Source organism: Echiichthys vipera (assembly GCF_963691815.1).
Source record: "Echiichthys vipera genome assembly, chromosome: 10".
In the NCBI taxonomy this organism is placed as follows: Eukaryota; Metazoa; Chordata; class Actinopteri; order Perciformes; family Trachinidae; genus Echiichthys; species Echiichthys vipera.
Window position 1 is genome coordinate 21,128,208 of NC_139835.1, and position 20,682 is coordinate 21,148,889.

The following is a 20,682-nucleotide window of genomic DNA, read 5'->3' on the forward strand; positions in this document are numbered from 1 at the left end:
TTTAGAGTCATCAACTAACATAAAACCTGCATGTCTTTGGACTTTGGGACAAAGCCGAAGATCCCGTAGAGATCCCACGCAGACACGGGGACAACGTGCAAACTCCACCCTCTGTCTATCATCCTCTTCTATTAATTCTCTAACTTAACATCGATTTCTACTGACTTAAAAATGGAGATTAAAACTATTTGAAGTAGCAGTTCTTCTACAGAGCTGTTGGGATCATGTGAGCTTGCATAACATTCCTATATGCTGAATGTAACAGGTTGAAGACCTCGGATGAACCATTTATTAATGCAAAGCATGGTAAAGGCTCAGTGCGTAAGCAAGGAAAATGAGCCTGGCGCTTCTAAATGCATTTGCGTCTCACTAATCTATGCTGTCAGAGAAAAGCACCTCCTGATGAAAGGGATATGCCTGCCCCTGAATCCAACAGGATACTGGGAGGGTATTCAAGCCTTTGAAGAAGTGGGAGTGAATTAAAATCCTGGCTAACGTGGAACCAGTAGGAACCTGTAGGAGTGGTGTGTTCACAAGAATAAACATGTGACTACAGGTTTTCTTTAGAATAGGGGGTTAGAGAAAGGTCAGTTTCACGGCAATCCCCCAGCCACATATGTCCTTCCCTCTCCGCCTCTCTTCCTCTTTTAACATTAGAAGGCTGTGCCTTAGATTATCACCAAGCAGTCCCCAATAATGTGTTACAACACACAGCTCACAGAGCTTATCACACTAGTTCATATAATTCATTCTCTTCGACCTCTGTCTCACTCATGTCTTTACTGTCTTATAGTGTAATTGCAAAAATTATATTCAGTGGAAATTGCTTAGATCAGATACAATATATCAGCAAAAGTGACTATAATTGTGCTTTCACTGCTTTTTAGGCAGCCTTATTGCATCTCATTTGGTGTTTGACCAGCTTTGTTATCATTTTTAGCCATGCCAGCGGCGCCTGTCTGTATACCGTATGCTGCCTGTCAGTCTGTCTGTCAGTTGGTCGGTGGGTCCACCACTTTGGTCCAGACTCATATATCTCAAAGATAATAAAAATCATCAACTTTAATACAAACACATTCATGGTCCCCAGGGCATGGTCATGTCTAGATGGTAACCATATAATATTAGCAAAAACTTGGAAGAACTCTTACAAGACTGGCTTCTCAACTACCATTCAAGGTCAATGCCTGACCTAAACCATCTTGTGGGACTTCCTCAAAGCTTGGGTGAACATCTTCACACATCCCCAGGGGATGAATCCTAATTACTTTGGAGATCCTCTGACTTTTCCTTGAGCGTCACCAGCAGGTCAAAGTTTTCACTTAAGTGGATTATTACAACATTTTATACATGAATCGCAGTGGTGTTTCCAGCCTTTTTTCACTGGAGTGGCCCAAGTGGGGGGGTGGCATGAGGTATGTGCATGCGCACTCACATACACATCAGAATCACACTTTTAATGTTGCAATGGGCCACTTACAGGCCCGCTGACTATTAATCTTTCAGAGAATGTAATGGGATCAGTGGTAAAGCTACAGTTAATATGTTTGTTTAATGCCCTATCAGCTTTAGTTTGTGGTTGTAAAGTTTCATGAGGTTGTGATTATCCTAGTGGTCATAACAGCTCATTTTATACGGTGAGATCACGTTTTTACAATTCAGTGCATTGGATCCACAAGGGTCTCAGCTTTTACAGTCAAACCCAATTTATGTAACTCCAAGACTCCAGTGTGTAGAAATATTCAAATACACCATTTTAGGCCAAAGTAACGCATTTATAATGCATGAGAAAACATGCATGAGTTTTTTTGCCCCTACATAAGATTAGCATAAAGCAGGCATGTATGTAAAGGGGAAACTTGTGGGTATGTATAGAATCCATTTTCATTGAGATATCTTGAGGTCAGAGGTCAAGGGAACTCTTTGAAAATGGCCACATTTTTTACATCACCTAACATTGGTGCTTTATTTCTTCCCCTTCACGACTAGCATGAAAATGGTTGGTAGCAATTATTTCCTTACATTTTCATGTTTATTTTAATACTTTTTACTTTTTTACCTTTTAAGCTAGAGCCTGCTACAGCCTCTTAAAGACACTCCCATGAGTCTCTTACTGGATGGCTGTGGCTCAGAGCTAGAGCGGGTCGTCCATTCTGAATATGGGCAAAGGGCAAGACCCTGAACTCCAAATTGCTCCCTGTGCTGTGCATGGGTTTGAATGATTATATTAGGGTGGCCAGAAGACTAGAAAGGGCACTTTAAAAATACTTTACCATTTACCACCTACAGTAGGTTGGCCAATCAGATTTCAGAGTTTTCCTAGAAACATCCCCTAGGACTCATTTGTACAGCCATTAACGTCTCCCAGGCTCTAAATCAAAAATATTTTGAGTTTTTGGTTTGGTTTTGAGTGAGATGTCTCCACAACTATTGAACATTCCAGTAAATTGAGTACACACATTAACGTTCCCCACTGAATTGATTGTATAACTTTGATGACCCCCTGACCTTTCATCTAGCGCTGTCATCAGCAAGACTAATGACATCCCAATTAGCCTCAGTTGTACTTTGAGTTTATTGCTAATTAGTAAATCTTTAAAATGCTATATTTCAAATGTTATATGTTAACATGCTTAACTTAGACGGTGAACATGGCAAAACAAGCTTATGTGCCCAGGCACACCCTCACAGAGCTGCTATAGGCTGTAGACTCTTAGACTTGCAATCATGTAGCTCAGTTCCCCATATAAAACTCTCTGTGTGGCCTTCTGCAAATAAAGCCGAGGTTCAATCGCTATCGAATCTAGCAAGATGGTGTGTTCTGTGTGTGAACTCGGGTTCGTGTGGCACTGTGCTGTACTCGGCCTAAGCCCTTACTCTGCGTCATCTATCTCATCACACAGACTGGCCGACCTCAGATGACTTTGCAGACATACTCTGCAGTCTACGAGTCACGTGCAAATCTCTCCCCTCTCCCTGTGGTGGCTTGTTCTACTTCTGATCACAGCACATATCTTTGCTTCTCTTGGCAATCTAAAATCTGTGCCTATAAGTGAAACAATCAAAGGAGGAGTGCCATCCATTGGCATCTGTTCACAAGTTCCTTTATAGACACGCCACTGTAAATTCAGTTAACCTGGGGCCAAAATGTAAAGATTGTGTCACTGTTAATGGTGTTATCTGCTTCTTTACAGCTCTGCTAACTGCTCCCTAAAAGCTGCTTTGATGTGAATGATGCTTGCCTCTTCCGTAGCAGCAAGTCACAGCACACACACACTTGTGACCTCCTTCCTTCCTAAACAACCACCTTCTTTTCTCTCTTGGCCACTTTCCTCTCTCTCAATCAGTCATGTTGCTCTCTGTGAGACTCTGTACATATCTGCCAAAGACAGAGTAGAGTTCAAACAATTCTGCACTGGCTCTACTGTGTATTAGTGTAAAACTAGAGTTTGAGAAAGTACCCAGTGTTCCACCTCAGTGTATCATAGTTACATCAGCTGAGATTATAAAACAGCAGCAACATGATCTGCCTTCATTTTTTAAGCATGTAAACCATTGCTGCAACATAAAAAACATCAATCCTCTTCACCGTGGTTCTAAAGGCTCGCTGGAGCTGTGATGCATTGCACCATTGAGATGCTCGATTTACAGGAAGGAGACCAGGCTGGAATAAATGATATTCTGGAATTATAGCCATAGTTAAATCAATCAGTGCAAGAAGATCCCATCATGCAGTGGGGCTAATTTATGGGGTCACAGTGAGGTCATGGCTGTAGCTGCAGTGATACACTGTAATCAAGCTGCAGAACTGAGGCATGGGAAACATAAATCAACCACATGAAATGCCACTATGTACTCCTGGGTGATGAACTAACACACAAACACACACACACACACACAAACACACACACACAGTGAGACACATACGCTATAACTCATTTAACTAGGTATCATCCTGATTGCCATCAGGATGCACACCTTCACACACAGATACAGAACACCCTGCTCTCTGCTAATTCCTCCCATTAACAGTGACATTTAAAGATATCTCCCCAGTGCACAGCCACCAGTGTAAAGTACCTTTTCATTAAGCACTTATTGTTGGAGCCTCAGGGGTGAGAGTAGTAGGGGCTTCGTAGTCTGTTTCCAAGTGTGTGTGTGTGTGTTTGTGTTTAGAGATAAACAGTGGAATATGAGGAGGAGATGCATTGATATATTGTCCAGATTCACAGGTTGAAACTCTTGTCTTTAAATCACAAGGCTGCCTGAGAAATGGTTATTACACTGACTTACTACAGGGTCATGTGGCCGAAAAGGGAGAGAATTACAGTATCAAGCCAGACAGTATATCACTACATGGATGTTGGCCTGGCTTTCCTCTCAATCATTCCTGTTCCATTTTCAACAGCAATGGACAAATGTAAACAGACTACAGTGTGCAGGGATGAGCTGTGATGGTGTAGCATTAATACTAAGCTAATGTAATGTACCAGACGCATCTGTCAGAGCAAATAAAACACAAGCTTGCAGATTCGTCTGATTCCCAATCTATTATGCAGTCATTTATGCTGACTGTGTATGGGTAAATATGTCACGTTTTAAAAACCGCATGCTGTGCTATAATTACTCCCAGGTCATTTACTCTGATCAGTCACTTTACAGTATTTGATTTGCTGTGTACTTGATGTACGTATAAATGATAGCATTGGTCACCCAGATCTTAATTAGATGGATAACTATTAAGCCTGTGCGCCTACGAAGCATTGTTTCGATGTTAGTAGACTTATTTACCCCCAACTGGGCTAATAGTCTTTATTTGCAAAACACTGCTGCAGGATCTCTTTAGAGCAAGACCTGCTGGCATACACTGATGAATATAAGTGCCCACTTAGATTACATGAAGCATTACTTTCAAGGCAACGATAACGTGCATTAGTAAACGACAAAGCGCATACCGGAGGTACCTTTATTCTATGGCAGTGTACAGCAACATTATTCCATTCTGAATATGTTTAAATAAGTCATTAACTAATTTAATCTTTTACTTAAAGATGAATTCTGAAAGTGCTCTAACCTGTATTATAAAAACACCATTGATCCGCCTTACACATCAGTTTACTAAAGATATAAAAGCTTAATCTGGGAAAATATTATTCACTCTTACCTTTAAAACCTTCCATTTGTGCTCATACACATACCAATACAAACACACCCACACACACACACACACCCACACCCACACCCCCCCCCCCACACACACACACACACACACACACACACACACACACACACACACACACACACACACACACACACACACACACACACACACACACACACACACACACACACACTTATTAGATGAGGAATGAAAGGTGGCCTTTCAGTCCCCACAGGATAAAACAGTAACCTTTAATCAAGACCACAACCCTGTTTTTTTTCTACTGGTGACCAGAGTCCACATGTCCTCTGGTATCAGCTCAGTCAGGAGTGACCTCCCAAAACAACTCAAACAATCACTTATTGCTGGCCTGACTGACCTTCACAAAGTGACAGAGCTTTCTCTAAATTGAGTAAATTTGCTCTTTAAGTGGATAGCGGTTAGCAACATGACCCTATGCACTCAAATCCCTACAGTTTACCACACCTTTACAAACCCCTTGACTTCCATCAGAAAACGTGGCTGCATTTTTCAAGGACGGTGTTTCCATTTCTAAGTCTCCACAGGCTCAATCGAACACATTGTAATTACAGCATGCCCTTCATATTGCACTTTTTAAAAAAGGGCTTGCTGCTGACACAATTTCATGGTTGCACATGGTTGCAAAAAGAAAATGTCCTTTGCAGAGAGACTTGTTTTGGCTTAACCCAATGTGGAGAGCTCTTACAAGTTCACTGTTAATATATTACTGTTTTGGGGATTAACAACGATAATAACTATGATGAGGATGATGATCATTACTGCGGTGGTGGTGGCAGATGAGGTTGTTATTGCCTCAGAGGAATAATTTGACATTTCCTGAAATATGATTATTCACTTTCCTGCTAAGAGTTAGTTGAGAAGATCAATACCATGCGCATGTCTCATGCATGTGGAAACAGTAGGTAATTAGCTAAGCATATGACTGGAAGCAGGGGAAGGAGCAAGTACAAAAAACATACTGGTACCAGCACTTCTAAAAATCAAAACATGTTCATGAGTGAGCTTTTAGAGGTGCTTTAGGCTAAGCTATAGCTAATTGCCTCCAGGCTTTAGTTTCATACGTAATTTATAGTCATGGGAGTGGTATCAATCTTTTCATTTAATGCCTTACTACAGTATTCCCTTAACCGTAACTCTTTCTCTGTCCTGGAAGAGGGATCCCTAACATGTTGTTCTCCAGTCCTTTTCCCTGTTAAAGGGAATTGTTTGTTTTGTTTTTTTCTCCATCTGAATCAAGGGTGTAATGATATACATTGTTGCCCATAAAGGTGGAATAAAGTAGTTTCTATCTTTTCTCATGAAATGATTGTACCAATGTGATTTATTTTTGGTTGATAAAGTGTGTATCTCCTCAAACTTACGGATCATTCGCTTCCAAACATATCACAGTAACTGTAAAATTAAAAGAGAGATGTGTCTGAATACAAAATGATTCCAACTGTATGGGCAACAGTGTATTATTAAGCCCCTTGAGGCAAATTATTGATTTGTAATATTGGACTATATAAATTACATTACATTGACTTGGTTTGACAGAAGCTGGTATTTGAACGTGTCTCAAAAAATAAGCACTTGGATGAATTGCATTATCAGCCACTTGAAGGCGGCTTGATTTAGCAGCTCTGGCAACTGATATTACCACTTTGGAGGCTGTTCAAGGTGTCTGGAGAGCCAAAGAAAGCCTTCTCTGAAAGTCATTGTTTTCTTCTTCTTTATTCTTTATTTTTGGCACAATGGCTATATGTGCTAATTATCTATACCATCAGAGTAGGTTGGGCAAAGACCGAGGGATTGAGGATAAGAATCATCATCATACATTAAACCTAGCACCTCATTCAAATTCAACGCAATCAGGAAACAATGTCCTGTTAACCCTCTGTATTGCTGTTACTACTTTATTTTTACTTGACTGAATGGCTTTGGTTTGGGATGGCTCTATTTCTAACATTAGTCCCTAAACTCCTCACTACTTCGAGGATTTTCAATTTCATACAGGAGCATACACTTATTAGATACAAACCTATATCTACAGGTTAATTAGAGTGATAGATATCATCATAGATGTGACAGAAGGTTTATTTGCAAGGGAAATGAGGGAAATGTAGCCTTTATTAAATGCCTGCCTCCTCGCCACAGGAGGCCGCCTAATTGCTGCCTGAGACATACAGCATTTCCACCCAATTTATTCTTGGCAGGCACAGTGTAGGTTACTCTTAGCTGCATACCCACAATGCAAGGTAGGTCTGCCTATTTCACTTAGCTGATTAGGCCATCACAGTACAATGTGTAACCTTATTAAACCTTGTTGACTGACACCAGGATACAGCTGTAAGAGTTACAGCAGCTCTTTTTTAATTATGAATCTGCATAAAAAGGGGGGAAAAGGCAGTTTAACGGCATTCTGCTGTGACACGTAACTCCTGGTTCCTCTGTGATGTGTTTTAAATGAAGAATTGCCATTATATAGCTGTCCTCTGACTCAAAGCAATGTTCTGTCTCCAAGGTGACAACACATTTACATTGTAGCCATGGACACCACATCCATCACCCTGTGCATGGCATTCAGTGACTTGCAAATGAAAGAAGCATTGCTCGTGATGATGTCAGATGAGCTCAACTATGTCTTTCACAAACGAAACTGCAGTGACAGCAACTCTTATACTTGAAGATATAAAGTCATAGCACCAGTCAAAAAAGATGCTGACTAACATTGCGTGCATGGCATGAGGTGAATGACAAGCATGTCCTTTGGCCTGATGATATGATATTCCCATTGAGGTCATTGGAGTCACTCCTCGTCCTGTAGCGACTCTGAATTTGTATTATTGAGCTCAGACCCTCCAGCTGTTTGGAGTGCTATATATTTCAAGTAATTGAGTCGTGGGATACGAGAGTTGAGCCACAGAGTGTGCGTGTGTAAGTGTGTATGAGAGTTTGAGTGTGTGTATGTGTGATAGATGTTTTGACTGGCATGTCAAAGGTAATTGAGTCGTAGGGAAGAGAGAGTGAACTTGCCAGCTGTCAGTCTCATAAGCTGAATCCATCAAAATACTGCACTCTGAGTGCGTGTGTGTGTGTTACTACCAGAGATGCAGCAATTGAAATGGCCACAGCACTAGAATTGTGTTATGAGCTTTTCCCTTTTTTTACAACAGAGTGTGAATAATGTATAGAGTTTGAACATAGACATAATCTTTAAGTTACTGTGTTCAAGTTGAAAAAATAGTCCATTATCCTTATTTCTCTTTTAGTTTAGACTAATTGTCCCTTCAAAGGCCATTTTCCAAGTGTTTCACCTATGAAAAATGAAAAAGAATGAGCATCTACAGATACACACATACCAAAACCTTTCGTGTTGCTCCTTTGTGTGCCAAATTTCAATTTCACACACAGATACGCCTAAATATCAGATCTTACAGTTTGCTGGTTGTCCTTAGGCCACAACTGTAACGGGTTTGGTTGGGACCCAATAGCAGCACAAATACAGGCAGGTATCGTTGGTAACAAACTTTATTGGTTTGATGCAGGGAATAATCAGAGTCACGCCGCTGCAGGTAGCCACAGAGGAGACTTGAGTTACACTCACTCTGAAGAGCTGAACCAGGGAACCACCAGTTAGCCACAGGAGCCGACAGGCAGAATCCAGAAGGGGACAGGCGAGGATCGTGGTCAGGGACGGAAGGCTGAGGTGGTTTCCAGGAGATCGGTCAGGCAGGATAGTCAGAGGCAGGCTGGGTCGAAACCGGGAGATCAGGCAGAGTAACGCTGGAGAGTCTGGTGCAAGCATCGAGAACAATCTGGGAATGAGTGAGTGTGGAGTTGGGGCTTAAATGCAGCCAGAGCAGAGAGCACAGGTGAGTGGAGTTTGCTTGATGAGGGGGGTGTGTCTGATTGACAGATTGAAGCAGGTGCAGAGTGTGAGGCAGAGATGAGCTGTGACAACAACAATATATAGATTCACCCTTTTCTGTTTGGACAACAGCTGTAGTACATTATAGTGGCATTCACAGGGAATTATAATGCATACATAATGCCTTATCATGACACTCATAAACACCGACTGACGTGTTTATAATAAATTATGATTACCTATGTTGATTGTCGAGGCGTGTATAGGTGAGTATATAATAATGTATTGTGAGCCACATTAGTCAACCTCTAGTTTAGAGCACCCATAAGACGTGAACTTATAATTCATTATAGGTCGCATCTAAAGTGTTTTATGAATGTTGGTATAGTGCATCAAAAAGCATTATTTGTTTATGAGTGTAGTCATAAAGCATTATAACTTAGTATGAATGCCCATATAATGCACCATAGATTTGGTCTTTATAGAAAGTGTTACCATAGCAGCTTGTATACCTAAATACACAGTTAGCATATTATATATTATGGTCAGATCATGGTATACCTGTGGTCGCATCATAACCTCCTCCAAATAGCCCATAGCAAACCTATGCTCCCACATGTCTGTCTTGCGGCTTTAAGGCCCATTATGTCCTGTGTCAGCTTTTCTGCCTCAAAAATAATGAACGAACATTAACCATATTATTTGAATATGGAATATGAATATATTTGAATTGAATATGCTTTCACAAGCTGACGACATTTTAGGTGACTTAATTTTGGTTGCCTATGAAGTTTTTATCTGACAGAATTGAATCATGCTCCATCTACGGCTTTGATGCCGATTTTAACACCCCAGAATCAAGTGAACAAACTTCAAGTACTGAGCTCAGGCCAACATCTGTGCTAGTCTGCACATAATATTTCTGTCTCCCTCAAGGTCACACTGATTGTGCAAGAAATACAGCAATTCCGATCAACCCGCAAAGAGGGAAAAACATCAACATATAATATTGAAAAGTGTATTTAACAAGCTTTTTATTCCCAAGGTCATGTTTTATTTTTTGAGTTTGACAGATCATCAGATGATTGTTTGTAGTCAACGTCAGTGCAAGTAGATACAGTCACAAATAGTCAATTGAAATCCACCGTTATCTTGCCTTTGTTCGTTTTAATGATTTCACCTTGTTCAGTATAAGCAATTGTCAGAGCCTACATGGAGTCAGTCTCCAAAGTTAACTGAGATGTTGTGTACAGGTTGACATGCTTTCTGTCCTTGCTGTCCTTTCATTGAGGAACATTTCATTCAAGGACATTTCTCTCACCCTACTTGTCAGCAGAGTGAGATGGCTATGACATTTACAATTTGACCCACTTTTGCACACTGTGAGATGTGTCAGTTCTGACTATACCAACCGTTAAAAAAACATGTTTTTTATCGTCTGCTTTTGAGACCAAAGCAGCAGATTAACATTGTCAGTCCAGTCATTCTTTATTTTAGGATCATGAAACAAATTCATTACAGCAGTCTTTGCCTTTGAGACCCTGTTTTCCAGAACTCTAGCTTTTGTTGGGCAAACCCCTTGATGCAGAGCCCAGACAACTGCTGACTGTCCCCTGCCTTGGCAGCCCCCAGTCTTTTTGTGCACCATAACCACTAACTTTAATTTGGATATTTTACTTTTAACCTGTAGAGTTCCTTTCACTTCTTGAATTTCCTCAATTATACACTTTCCAAGACCACCACCTGGTGGCCAAAAATTGAACAGCAAAGGAAGAAAGCACTAAAATCATTGTACATTTGGTTGAAATGCAAAGGACCTACAAGTCCCTGAGTGGTTACTTTAAAGTTTGTTGGTAGATTTGAAATATTTAAACTTAAAGCAAGAAGTAAAATATCAGATTTGATGAGTGAGATGTTTAATTATAACAGAATATATGCAAGTGTTTACTGGGTTGAGATATATATATATATATATATATATATATATATATATATATATATATATATATATATATATATATATATATATATATAGTTTTTTATAAAACTTCAAACATCTTAAGTTTGTGTCTACTGTTGAATTGAGTTCCATTTTGATGGCTTTAGACTGGGTTGAACAAATCAAATCAAACAAAGTGGCTGTGCTCTCTCCAGTTTTAAGTTAGGTGCATACAGTATTCTACTATTCTAAATAATGGGAATACATTCAAGTACACACATTTGAGTAATGAAACAGGGCATTTGGGTCGCATTCATTTGGGGCCCTGCTCATACAGGCACTCTGGGTACTGTGAGAGTGGACAAACTAGCAGAACAAGCTGTTAAAAAAGCAAACATCTGTATTGACCTTTAAAAGTCCAAGGGAAAGGGAATTGTATGGAAGAAAATCAATAAAGGATGGCAACAGCACTGGGATTAGAATATAAGAGGAATGCATTTACATTGTATTTAAAATAGACTGGGTATTCCGTGGGAAATATGGGAGGAAATAAAAAAAGGGAGGTAATAATGACTACATAGAGGATTAAGGACACAGGTATATGAACGACACTCTTTATTATGGGAAGCATCTCAGGAGCCAAGAGTTACTGGAGTATGGCACGGATGTTTCGTAAGGTTCCTAAGGAGAACATTACTGATGGGAAAAACTTGACAACCAGACAGTAGGAGTGAACTAACTACAGATGGCAGTCATGCAACACTTAGGATGCCAGCTACTGTTAAACCTCTATTTCTTTCTTCTTATTTATTCAAGATGATTCATTTATGAACACAAGGCATAGAGACAATGACAAAACACCTCCTAACATACAAGGTATTTAAGATAATAAAGATAAATATTATATACCATATATCACTGATTCTTGAGATAAAGGACAAGGCATGTCATACATTGAAAAGTTGTAGTTTGCATTTAAAATAAAGAAAAGCCAACCATAAAAAATACTTTAAAAGATCAACATGAAAGATCTGTGGGAACTCATGGAATCCATTTTCTATATATATATTATATGCATTTATTGCATTTTGTTTAAATACAGGCACTGTACTATGAAATGCATGCAAATTAACCTGTCCTCAGCAAGAGGAAGTGTTAAAAAAGTGTTTAAAAATGATATACATATCAAATTAATTTGAATGTTCGATAAAATGCTAGATAATACATAAAGTGAACTTTATATTAAACCATCCATAAAAAGCTGTATCCTTACTTTATGTCAACTTTTTAATGTCATTTTTCTTTATAATTCTGAATAATACAGGCATATTAGAGTCATCTATAACCCTGAGGGCTGCTATATATATATATACATATACACACACACACACACACACACACACACACACACACACACACACATATATATATCCATATAGGCTGAATATGGAAAGTAAGCAGAACACCACCATCTAGTGTCTCAAGATTGTAGTCGCAACAACAAAATATAATTAAAAGCAGTCGCATTGCCAGGATCGTCAGACCTGGCCCAGTAGCCTACAGACAGACCGGAGTCTGTTTGAACCCATCGCACCATAAAAACAAGTATTGCTGAGGAGTTTGACTGACAGTTACCGTTAGCCGTTACCATTAGGCGTTACCGTTAGCCGTTACCATTAGCCATTACAGCTAAGTAAACATGAAAGTTAGCTTACTGATCAGGGAGAAACGTAGCCATTTTGGCGTGCGTTTCAATGCCATTGAACTCCTTTATCACAGTCCATCAAGTGAATGCTTGGCCTATACTCTCCTTTTTGCTCATCTCCGGTCACTCAGCTGCTGGGACAAAAAACAAAGCAGCTGCAGGATTGGCAAACTCCATTTCATCCGGTGCCAGCCTACAGTAATGTTAGCTGCGCCCAACAACAAAACAACCCTTGCAACCCGCAATGCGGCCGCTTAATGGCTGGTAAAATGTAAATGTAAAAGTTAGTGTCAAACCCGTCAAAAATCATTCTTAATATTAATTCAGACTAAATATATTTTTTTATGGAAAAGCAATACTTTCATTCTTTGCCCCTCAAAACGCCCCATAAGTGTATTAAATATAGCTTTTAATAAAGATTCAACCTTTAATATATATTCATTTATAAAATAAAATAGTTACATAAATAATAGAGTAGAAAAATTGTTAATTAGATGGGTTTTTGACCAGATTTTTTTTCAATCCAATGATGTAAGTAGAGAGGTTTGCCATTCTACTTAGCCCATTATGTTGTTCCAAATGGGGTAGGAACCTTCCTTCTTGTGCTGAGCCCCACACGGAGTTCTTGAAAAGCTACAATAGTAATGCTAACCAGCTGTGTGGCTAGCCTTGCCGGTTCTTGCTGACAGCTGTTTCACATTTCGTTTTGCCAGTTAACTTTAAATGTTATTTAATTAACTACTACAGCGCTGCATGATAGTGACTGTGTTATGTCAATGTGTAACTGTTTTGTGAAATATTCATGCAGCTGAGGCGCTAAGAATGAGAGAAGGGTGAGTATGTGGCTAATGTTACCTTGCTAAAGGTGGCTACATTCAAAGGCGCTGATAGCACTAGCGGCTATGGGAGAAAAGGATAGCTTCATAGTTAGCATGCTTGTTACGGAGCTAACTTGCAGCTAAACCAGCTAACGTCGGTTTTGATAGGGTTTGGTTCGGTTCTATGGTCAGTTACTTCAAAATTTGGTATATCGCCGTCTTGGAAACAGCTCGTTTTGACAGCCCAAATATACTGTAGATTACTAAGTGATAGCTGTCGGTGACGTCAAACGTTAGTTAGCTGGCTAACGACAACTGTCAAAGCTCTTTTACGTTAGACGCTATTAACTGCTTTTCATCCGTTGTCACCAGACAGGCAGCAGCACCCTCTCTTATATGTGGGTGCGGTCAAGACATTTTTCAGTCTTGTAATACTTATAGATGTATCCTCAGTTTGTACCCAGCAACGTTAACGTTGATTTAACGTATTCCCGTCGGTGGTTTTCGTTCCTGTCCCCGGGGAAACCAACTACTGCATAGTGAGTTAGTGCCCACCAGCCCTTGAATTGGCTGAACACAACCAGTGGTGAGATAAGTACTCAGAGCTTTTATTTAAGTATAAGTTCAGTGTGAAACACTGTACACCCAAACAGTGTAGAAAGTCCTACATTAAAAATGTTACATAAGAAAAAGGGCTAAGTATTAGCATCAAAATATACTTAAAGTACAAAAAGTATTTATTATGCACAATTGCCTGTTTCAGAATAATATATTATTGGATTAAAATTATGGATAGATTAATGTAAATATCTAATGTTGTAGCTGATAAAGGAAGGGTTCATTTTAATTACTTTATATTCTTCTGTGTAGCATAAACTATCATAGTAGCTACTATAAAGTAGCATAAAATGGAATTACTAAAGTAAGGTCGAACTACCTCAAAATAGTACTCACGTACAGTACTTGAGTAAATGCACTTTACACCACTGAACTAAACACACCTGATGCGCCAAAAAGGGCGTATAACAACTTTATCTTTGTCTAACAGACTGACAGTGGTGGTAACCACACTATGATTGCAACGGCAGTTCAGTTAGTATTTCCTGGCATTTTGCTGATTACCACAGGATGGAAATTGAAATGGACCGGTTTGTTGCCAGTAACTGAATGTTTTTAAATTTTAAATTTGTTGGTTAACTAGGGGTCACACCTTCAAAGTTTTTATTTTATTTTATGGTTATTGTGTAAATCCCCCTGCTTTGAGGGGGATATTATGTTTTACCTCGGTAAATGTTTAAACTCAATATATAATATATATTTGCATAGAGCTTCATTTACTGCATTTATTGTCTTTATTTTCAAAGTCCCCTTGAGAGACAGTAAAGTTAGCCTCACACTCACCTACAATTGAGTTATAATTTCCTCTGTAGTTTGGTTTAGAGATGCACCGATCCAATCCAGTACCGATACCTAGGCTGAGCGTATCGGCTGATACCAATCCGATCCTACTGTTGAATCAATGAATGACTCATATACCTTTCCATGTGAGTGAAGGCATCGGGCTTGACAAAAACATTTAGCCTTGTTAAAAAAAAAGGTAACGAATTAACACAGATATAAATGTACTTAATATTATTTATTAACAAATAACAAAGTGTTCATTAGCAGCAAAAATAAATAAATAACACTTCCATATAAAGTGGACCGCAAACAGATATTTTAAAATGGAATATAAAACCCTAACCACTGTTGCAAACATAGAATTGAAGTGACTAGATCTCTAGTTTGGTTTATGTTTAACATTTTCAGATTAGAGATGATCAATAAAGTAGGCTACATTTACATTCATTTTGTTGGTGACACCCAAGATAAGCTTATACTAGTTATTGAATAATCCTTAGCCTAAGTAATTCAAGTGAAGTAAAAGTGTGTCATTTTTAGCATTTACTTTTCCATATAGCCTACACCGATTATTGCTATTATTGCTATCTGTGGTTTAATTATTGGCCTAATACCCGTGGATTTATGTGACTTGAAGAAATAGAACATACTGTTCTGAGCTTATCTGCAGCCAGCTACTACACTGTACAATATACTTTTGAATAAACAGGACTGCGTTCAACAAACCTTACTGAGTGCATCCACTGTTTGGATGAACATTAACTGGTGGCAGTTTTGATAAGTCACTTTTGGCATTAAATGTACCAAAGATTCAATAGTTACAGATTGTCAAATGTGAGAATGTGTTGTATTTCCTCTACTGACATATTTGTACTCTAGGTTTTTGCAATGTTGGATTTAATAAGCAATATGTAACACTAATAGCTTTAGGCTTTGATGGGTATTTGTCGTTATTTTTAATGTTATGTCGTTGCGATAATCAACATAATGTGCATTAGTGTACTGATGCTGGCCAGATGTCCTAATGTATTTATTAAAATACACTGTCTTCTTTGCCAGACGCTTTTTTTTATAGATTCACTAACACTTAACAAAATGTGTTTTTCTAAATACTTTAATCAATAATGTACATTTAAATTCAACCATTTTCCCTTCTCTCCCTGTATATGCAGAGTGTGTGTCGTGTGACTCTGCTGTTGTGTAGCCATGGAGAAGCCCTGGCGGCTGTGGGGGTCAATGGAGCGTTGTACCCTGACTCTGGCCTCCTGGTCCTGGGGTGCCTGTCGAGTCTCCCTTTTGGCCCTCATCCTCACCTTCCACCTGTATGGGGGATTCTTTCTCCTAGCTCTTATACTAGTCTCTGTGGCGGGCATCCTCTACAAATTTCAGGATGTGCTCCTCTACTTCCCTGACCAGCCTTCCTCTTCTCGCCTTTATGTTCCCATGCCAACAGGAATTCCTCATGAGAATGTGTACATTCGAACCAAGGACGGTGTGAAGCTTAACCTCATCCTGCTGCGCTACACAGGAGGCGACGTGCCTCCTGGAGTCACCCCTGGCAATCAAAGCAACCCTACTTCCTCTTCTCCACCTACCATCCTTTATTTCCATGGTAATGCAGGTAATATTGGTCACAGAGTGCCAAACGCCCTGCTCATGTTGGTTAATCTGAAAGCCAACGTGGTGCTGGTAGACTACCGTGGCTATGGAAAGAGTGAGGGTGAGCCCAGTGAGGATGGGCTGTACCTGGATGCTGAGGCTACACTGGACTATGTCATGACCCGTCCTGATCTGGACAAGACCAAGGTGGTACTATTTGGCCGCTCACTAGGGGGTGCTGTGGCTGTACGCTTGGCATCAGTCAACCCTCACCGTGTAGCAGCCATTATTGTTGAAAACACCTTCCTCAGCATCCCCCACATGGCTGCAACACTCTTCTCCTTCTTGCCCATGCGCCTGCTGCCTTTGTGGTGCTATAGGAATCAGTTCCTGTCTTATCGACAGGTGGCACTGTGCCGCATGCCCTCTCTGTTTGTGTCTGGTCTGTCAGACCAGCTCATCCCACCAGTCATGATGAAACAACTATATGAGCTGTCTCCTGCACGGACTAAACGCCTGGCTATCTTTCCAGAGGGCACACACAACGACACATGGCAGTGTCAGGGCTACTTTGCTGCTTTGGAGCAGTTCATAAAAGACCTGCTGAAGAGCCACGCCCATGAGGAGAGTGCTCAGCCCTCATCTAGTGTCACCATTATCTGAAATAAACAGTCAGGGAACTGACTGTTGTCTACAGGCTATGGGCTGGACGAAGTGAAGGCTGACAAATAACTGATTGGATAGACTGTATTAACCTTTGGAAAGAATGTACATTTTTTATGGTTTTGTCTGGGTTTCTATTTTATTTCAATCTTTCTACCTTTCTGTAAATGTAACATTTGTTAAAATGATTTGACTATTTGAAGATTTTAAGAGAGGGTAACAATGCCTTCATGCTTTATTTTGTGTTGCAGCTATGAATGCATGTATTTATTACCTTAAATTAATGAAGCCAGATCATACATGCCCATACAGCAAGACATGTTGCAACCACAATATTTTCTGTAATGGTTCTACTGAAATAAATTCAAATCACTGAAACAATTGCTCATAGTATAATGACCATGTAGGCACCCACAATATTACAGTGGAAACTGTTTACTACTGGAATTAAAACTAATTCTGATATTCAAAATGAGACACTGATCATATGTAAGCTTATAATGTGTATATATATATTTGCTAATACATTACATTGCACTTTTTTTTAGTTCAGATTTACCCAAGTGTTGAGTTACATAGGCTAGCATCTTCTGAGCAATACTTTGAGAAAGAAAAGGATGTTTTTCTCTCCCCTTTCAGTCAGGAACATTGATACTTAGAGTCCTTGCAGCAGCTGGGCATGACATGACATTGTAGTTATTAATATTTATATATACCCTTGACAATTGTGTCTCTCACAATAGCATAAAAAAGCTTTTGCTGTTGAATAATTATATTCAGCCATAAAAGTATTGAGTGCAGAGTGGTCAGTAAGATAACGTTAACTGTTACTTCTGCCTATCCAGGATAACTTCTTGAGATCCTAGTTCCGGTCAAACTACTTCTGTTTCAGTGCAATTTGGATAAGCCACAAGATATAGTCCGTAACTGTGTCCTGTTTCGGTCTGAGTATTGTTAAAGAAATGATGACGCCAATACCAGTACCCTTAATGTGATTAAATAGAATACTCCATTTGAAATAATCATTCGCGTTTTATGCATTTATTTTCATCAGATGCCGGCATGTAGTAAAGCCATACTTTCAAAGATTTTAGTGGCATCTCAGCATGCTGACCTGCCAACTCGATCAAATACACTGCACCCAACTTCACCACACCACAGACCGTATGGGTTGTACAGTAGCTGCTGCTGTAGTTTCACAATCGCATCCAAAAAAGGATGGTATGCAGGTATCCCCTGACTGAAGAAGTTAAGGGTTATGTTGGCAATATGGAGTACCAATACCCAACCCTAGTCCTGTTAAACACAACTAGCACACAGGATAATCTTTACTTTAAAATGGGCACAAGTTACTTGCTATTTAGCCATTTTTGGCTCCTGTAGTTTGGTGAGGAGCATCTGCTCTGTGTGTGGTTTGTTATTTAAGGATGGGTACAGGTTTCTTCAAGTCTATCTAAGTACATCACATGCCCATGTGTACACTGAAATGTTTTTGGCGGCTGTAATTCTCCTGTCCATACTGATTGTGAAGAGATACAAATCTAACATAAATCTTAGATAATCAAGTACAAATGGGGAACAAAATACACGGTTATCTTTTTATGCAAAAAGTATTCAGAAGTTGGGTAGACCCTAATAAGAACTTCAGCAGGCTGAGTAAAATAAATTTAGTGGGTATTTCAAGGTAAAGTCTATTGAGTAGAAAATGTCCCATTTGTGTTACTTTTCCTCCGCTCAGATCAACAAGGAAACAGTTTCACACTTATTTTTTTCTAACTGACTGAAGCCTCATATTAACATATGGGAGTGTGAGTATTGTATCAAGATAGAAAATAAATCAAACTATCCTTTAAGAACTAAAAATAAAGTGTGCATTTTAATCAAATGTGATTGTTTGTTTGCTATTATCAGCATTATTTGTTAATTGGAGAATTCTAGGTCCTCGTCTCACCCTATGCTTACATGGCGAAATGGCTTTACTCACTTGGTGGGCTTTTAATGAGCTAATTAACCTTTCCTGCATGTCTTCCAGGGGGTGGAGCTGAGCCTGATGATTAAAACACTGTTATCTGCTCTTACTTTACAAATACAGCATGCTGCACTGCAGTGGTATTAAAGCCATCTGAAGACAGATCTTAACAGCCATACTTGATACTGTTTGTAAACAGTATGCTTAACAGAATTTGACAAAAATCAAAAGACCAAATTTGTTTGTCTCAATGTGGTCTTGAAAAATGTGGTCTAAAGGCTACTATGAATGTATATTGTGGTCTAAAATGAACAAGTGTGCTTTACAAAAAATAATGTATAGATGGTCTTTCTCCCTTTTTGTGTGACCTTTCCCCACCAGTGTCAGATCACAGTTTCAGACATTTTTACTACATCAAATTCATAAGGTGAGTTAGGTTTATCCCATTATATGTTGGTAGAACACATTGTGCAATCTGAATATACACTCATTTAGATACACACTTAGTTTTTACACACTTCTGCTGTTAGTTTGCATTGCACCATGTCTTCATTCAAGAAAAGCTGTAGGAACTTGTCACCATTCACTTGATTTATTGTTTTTGTGGCTGACCTAAAGCTAAATAAATAACTAGAATATTGGGTTTTTATCAGAGCCAAATGTATTGTTACTGTCCAACACCCTGTTGAGGAAAAGAAATGGAATCAAACTGAATGTCACTTTTTTTTAATAAAGAAAAATATTTGCCAGGTTTTCTGCAAATGCACAATAGGACATTTTTATATGTTCATATCTTTGTTAGTGGAATGAATGCTATTAAAAGTGTTGGCATAATTTGGATTTTGGCATTTGCGAGATGGCATGTAAATTACGTTAAGTCTTGGCAAATTTCTGTAACGGACCTGCACAGTGTTGACATTATTTGTGTACATCTACCATGTCCTATGACCTACAGTGGCTCCACATTAAAGACAGATTGCTGGGTTGTGTGAACAGTCAGACATTTGAATGATTCATCTTTATCTTCAGTGTGAAGCAGTCGGTTTGAGGGATTTTCCATTTGTTTTGTTTTCTATTTCAAAACAATGTTGACAACTTCTTTTGTAAGCACACATTTTCACTTTCTATTTTCTGTACTGTAACATGCAATAAATTGATACATTAAAATTGTCTTGGAGGTCACTTCACTTTTTTATTCTTGGAATTGCTGTTTGTTTGGCCATGTTATGTTTCTGTTCAAAGTTGAAGTAACTTTTGTACTTCCTTTTTTCAGTATATGTTAGCTCCTCTAGCTGTCAAATTCAACTGTGTCGGTATTATCAATGTCTATTTATTTTCCTTCTCCCCCTATTTCCCGACCAGACTGCCACTCCTCTAACTGTCCCTGTACTTCCTGTTTCCACTCTGTAATGATCACATTGGGTATTTGTTAAAATGCAGAGAAGCTGAGATGTGCTTTATCGTAATGAAGGATTAAGATGAAGAGACAGTGGGGATAGATCCGTCAAGGCTGCTGGTCAGGCAGGAAGCTGTGT

General features: G+C 39.2%; 1 protein-coding gene across 1 annotated transcript; it reads left to right on the forward strand.

Annotated features, from left to right (window-relative positions):
* Positions 1–13,355: 13,355 nt before the first annotated feature.
* Positions 13,356–20,116, forward strand: abhd13 (abhydrolase domain containing 13). Its single transcript, XM_083921972.1, has 2 exons — positions 13,356–13,530; positions 16,089–20,116. The coding sequence occupies exon 2, from the start codon at positions 16,123–16,125 to the stop codon at positions 17,176–17,178; it is 1,056 nt and encodes a 351-aa protein (XP_083778098.1). The 5' UTR covers positions 13,356–13,530; positions 16,089–16,122; the 3' UTR covers positions 17,179–20,116.
* The last annotated feature ends 566 nt before the right edge of the window (positions 20,117–20,682 follow it).

Coding starts and splice junctions, on each gene's coding strand:
- abhd13 (XM_083921972.1), top strand. CDS start 16,123: ATGGAGAAGCCCTGGCGGCTGTGGGGGTCAATGGAGCGTTGTACCCTG.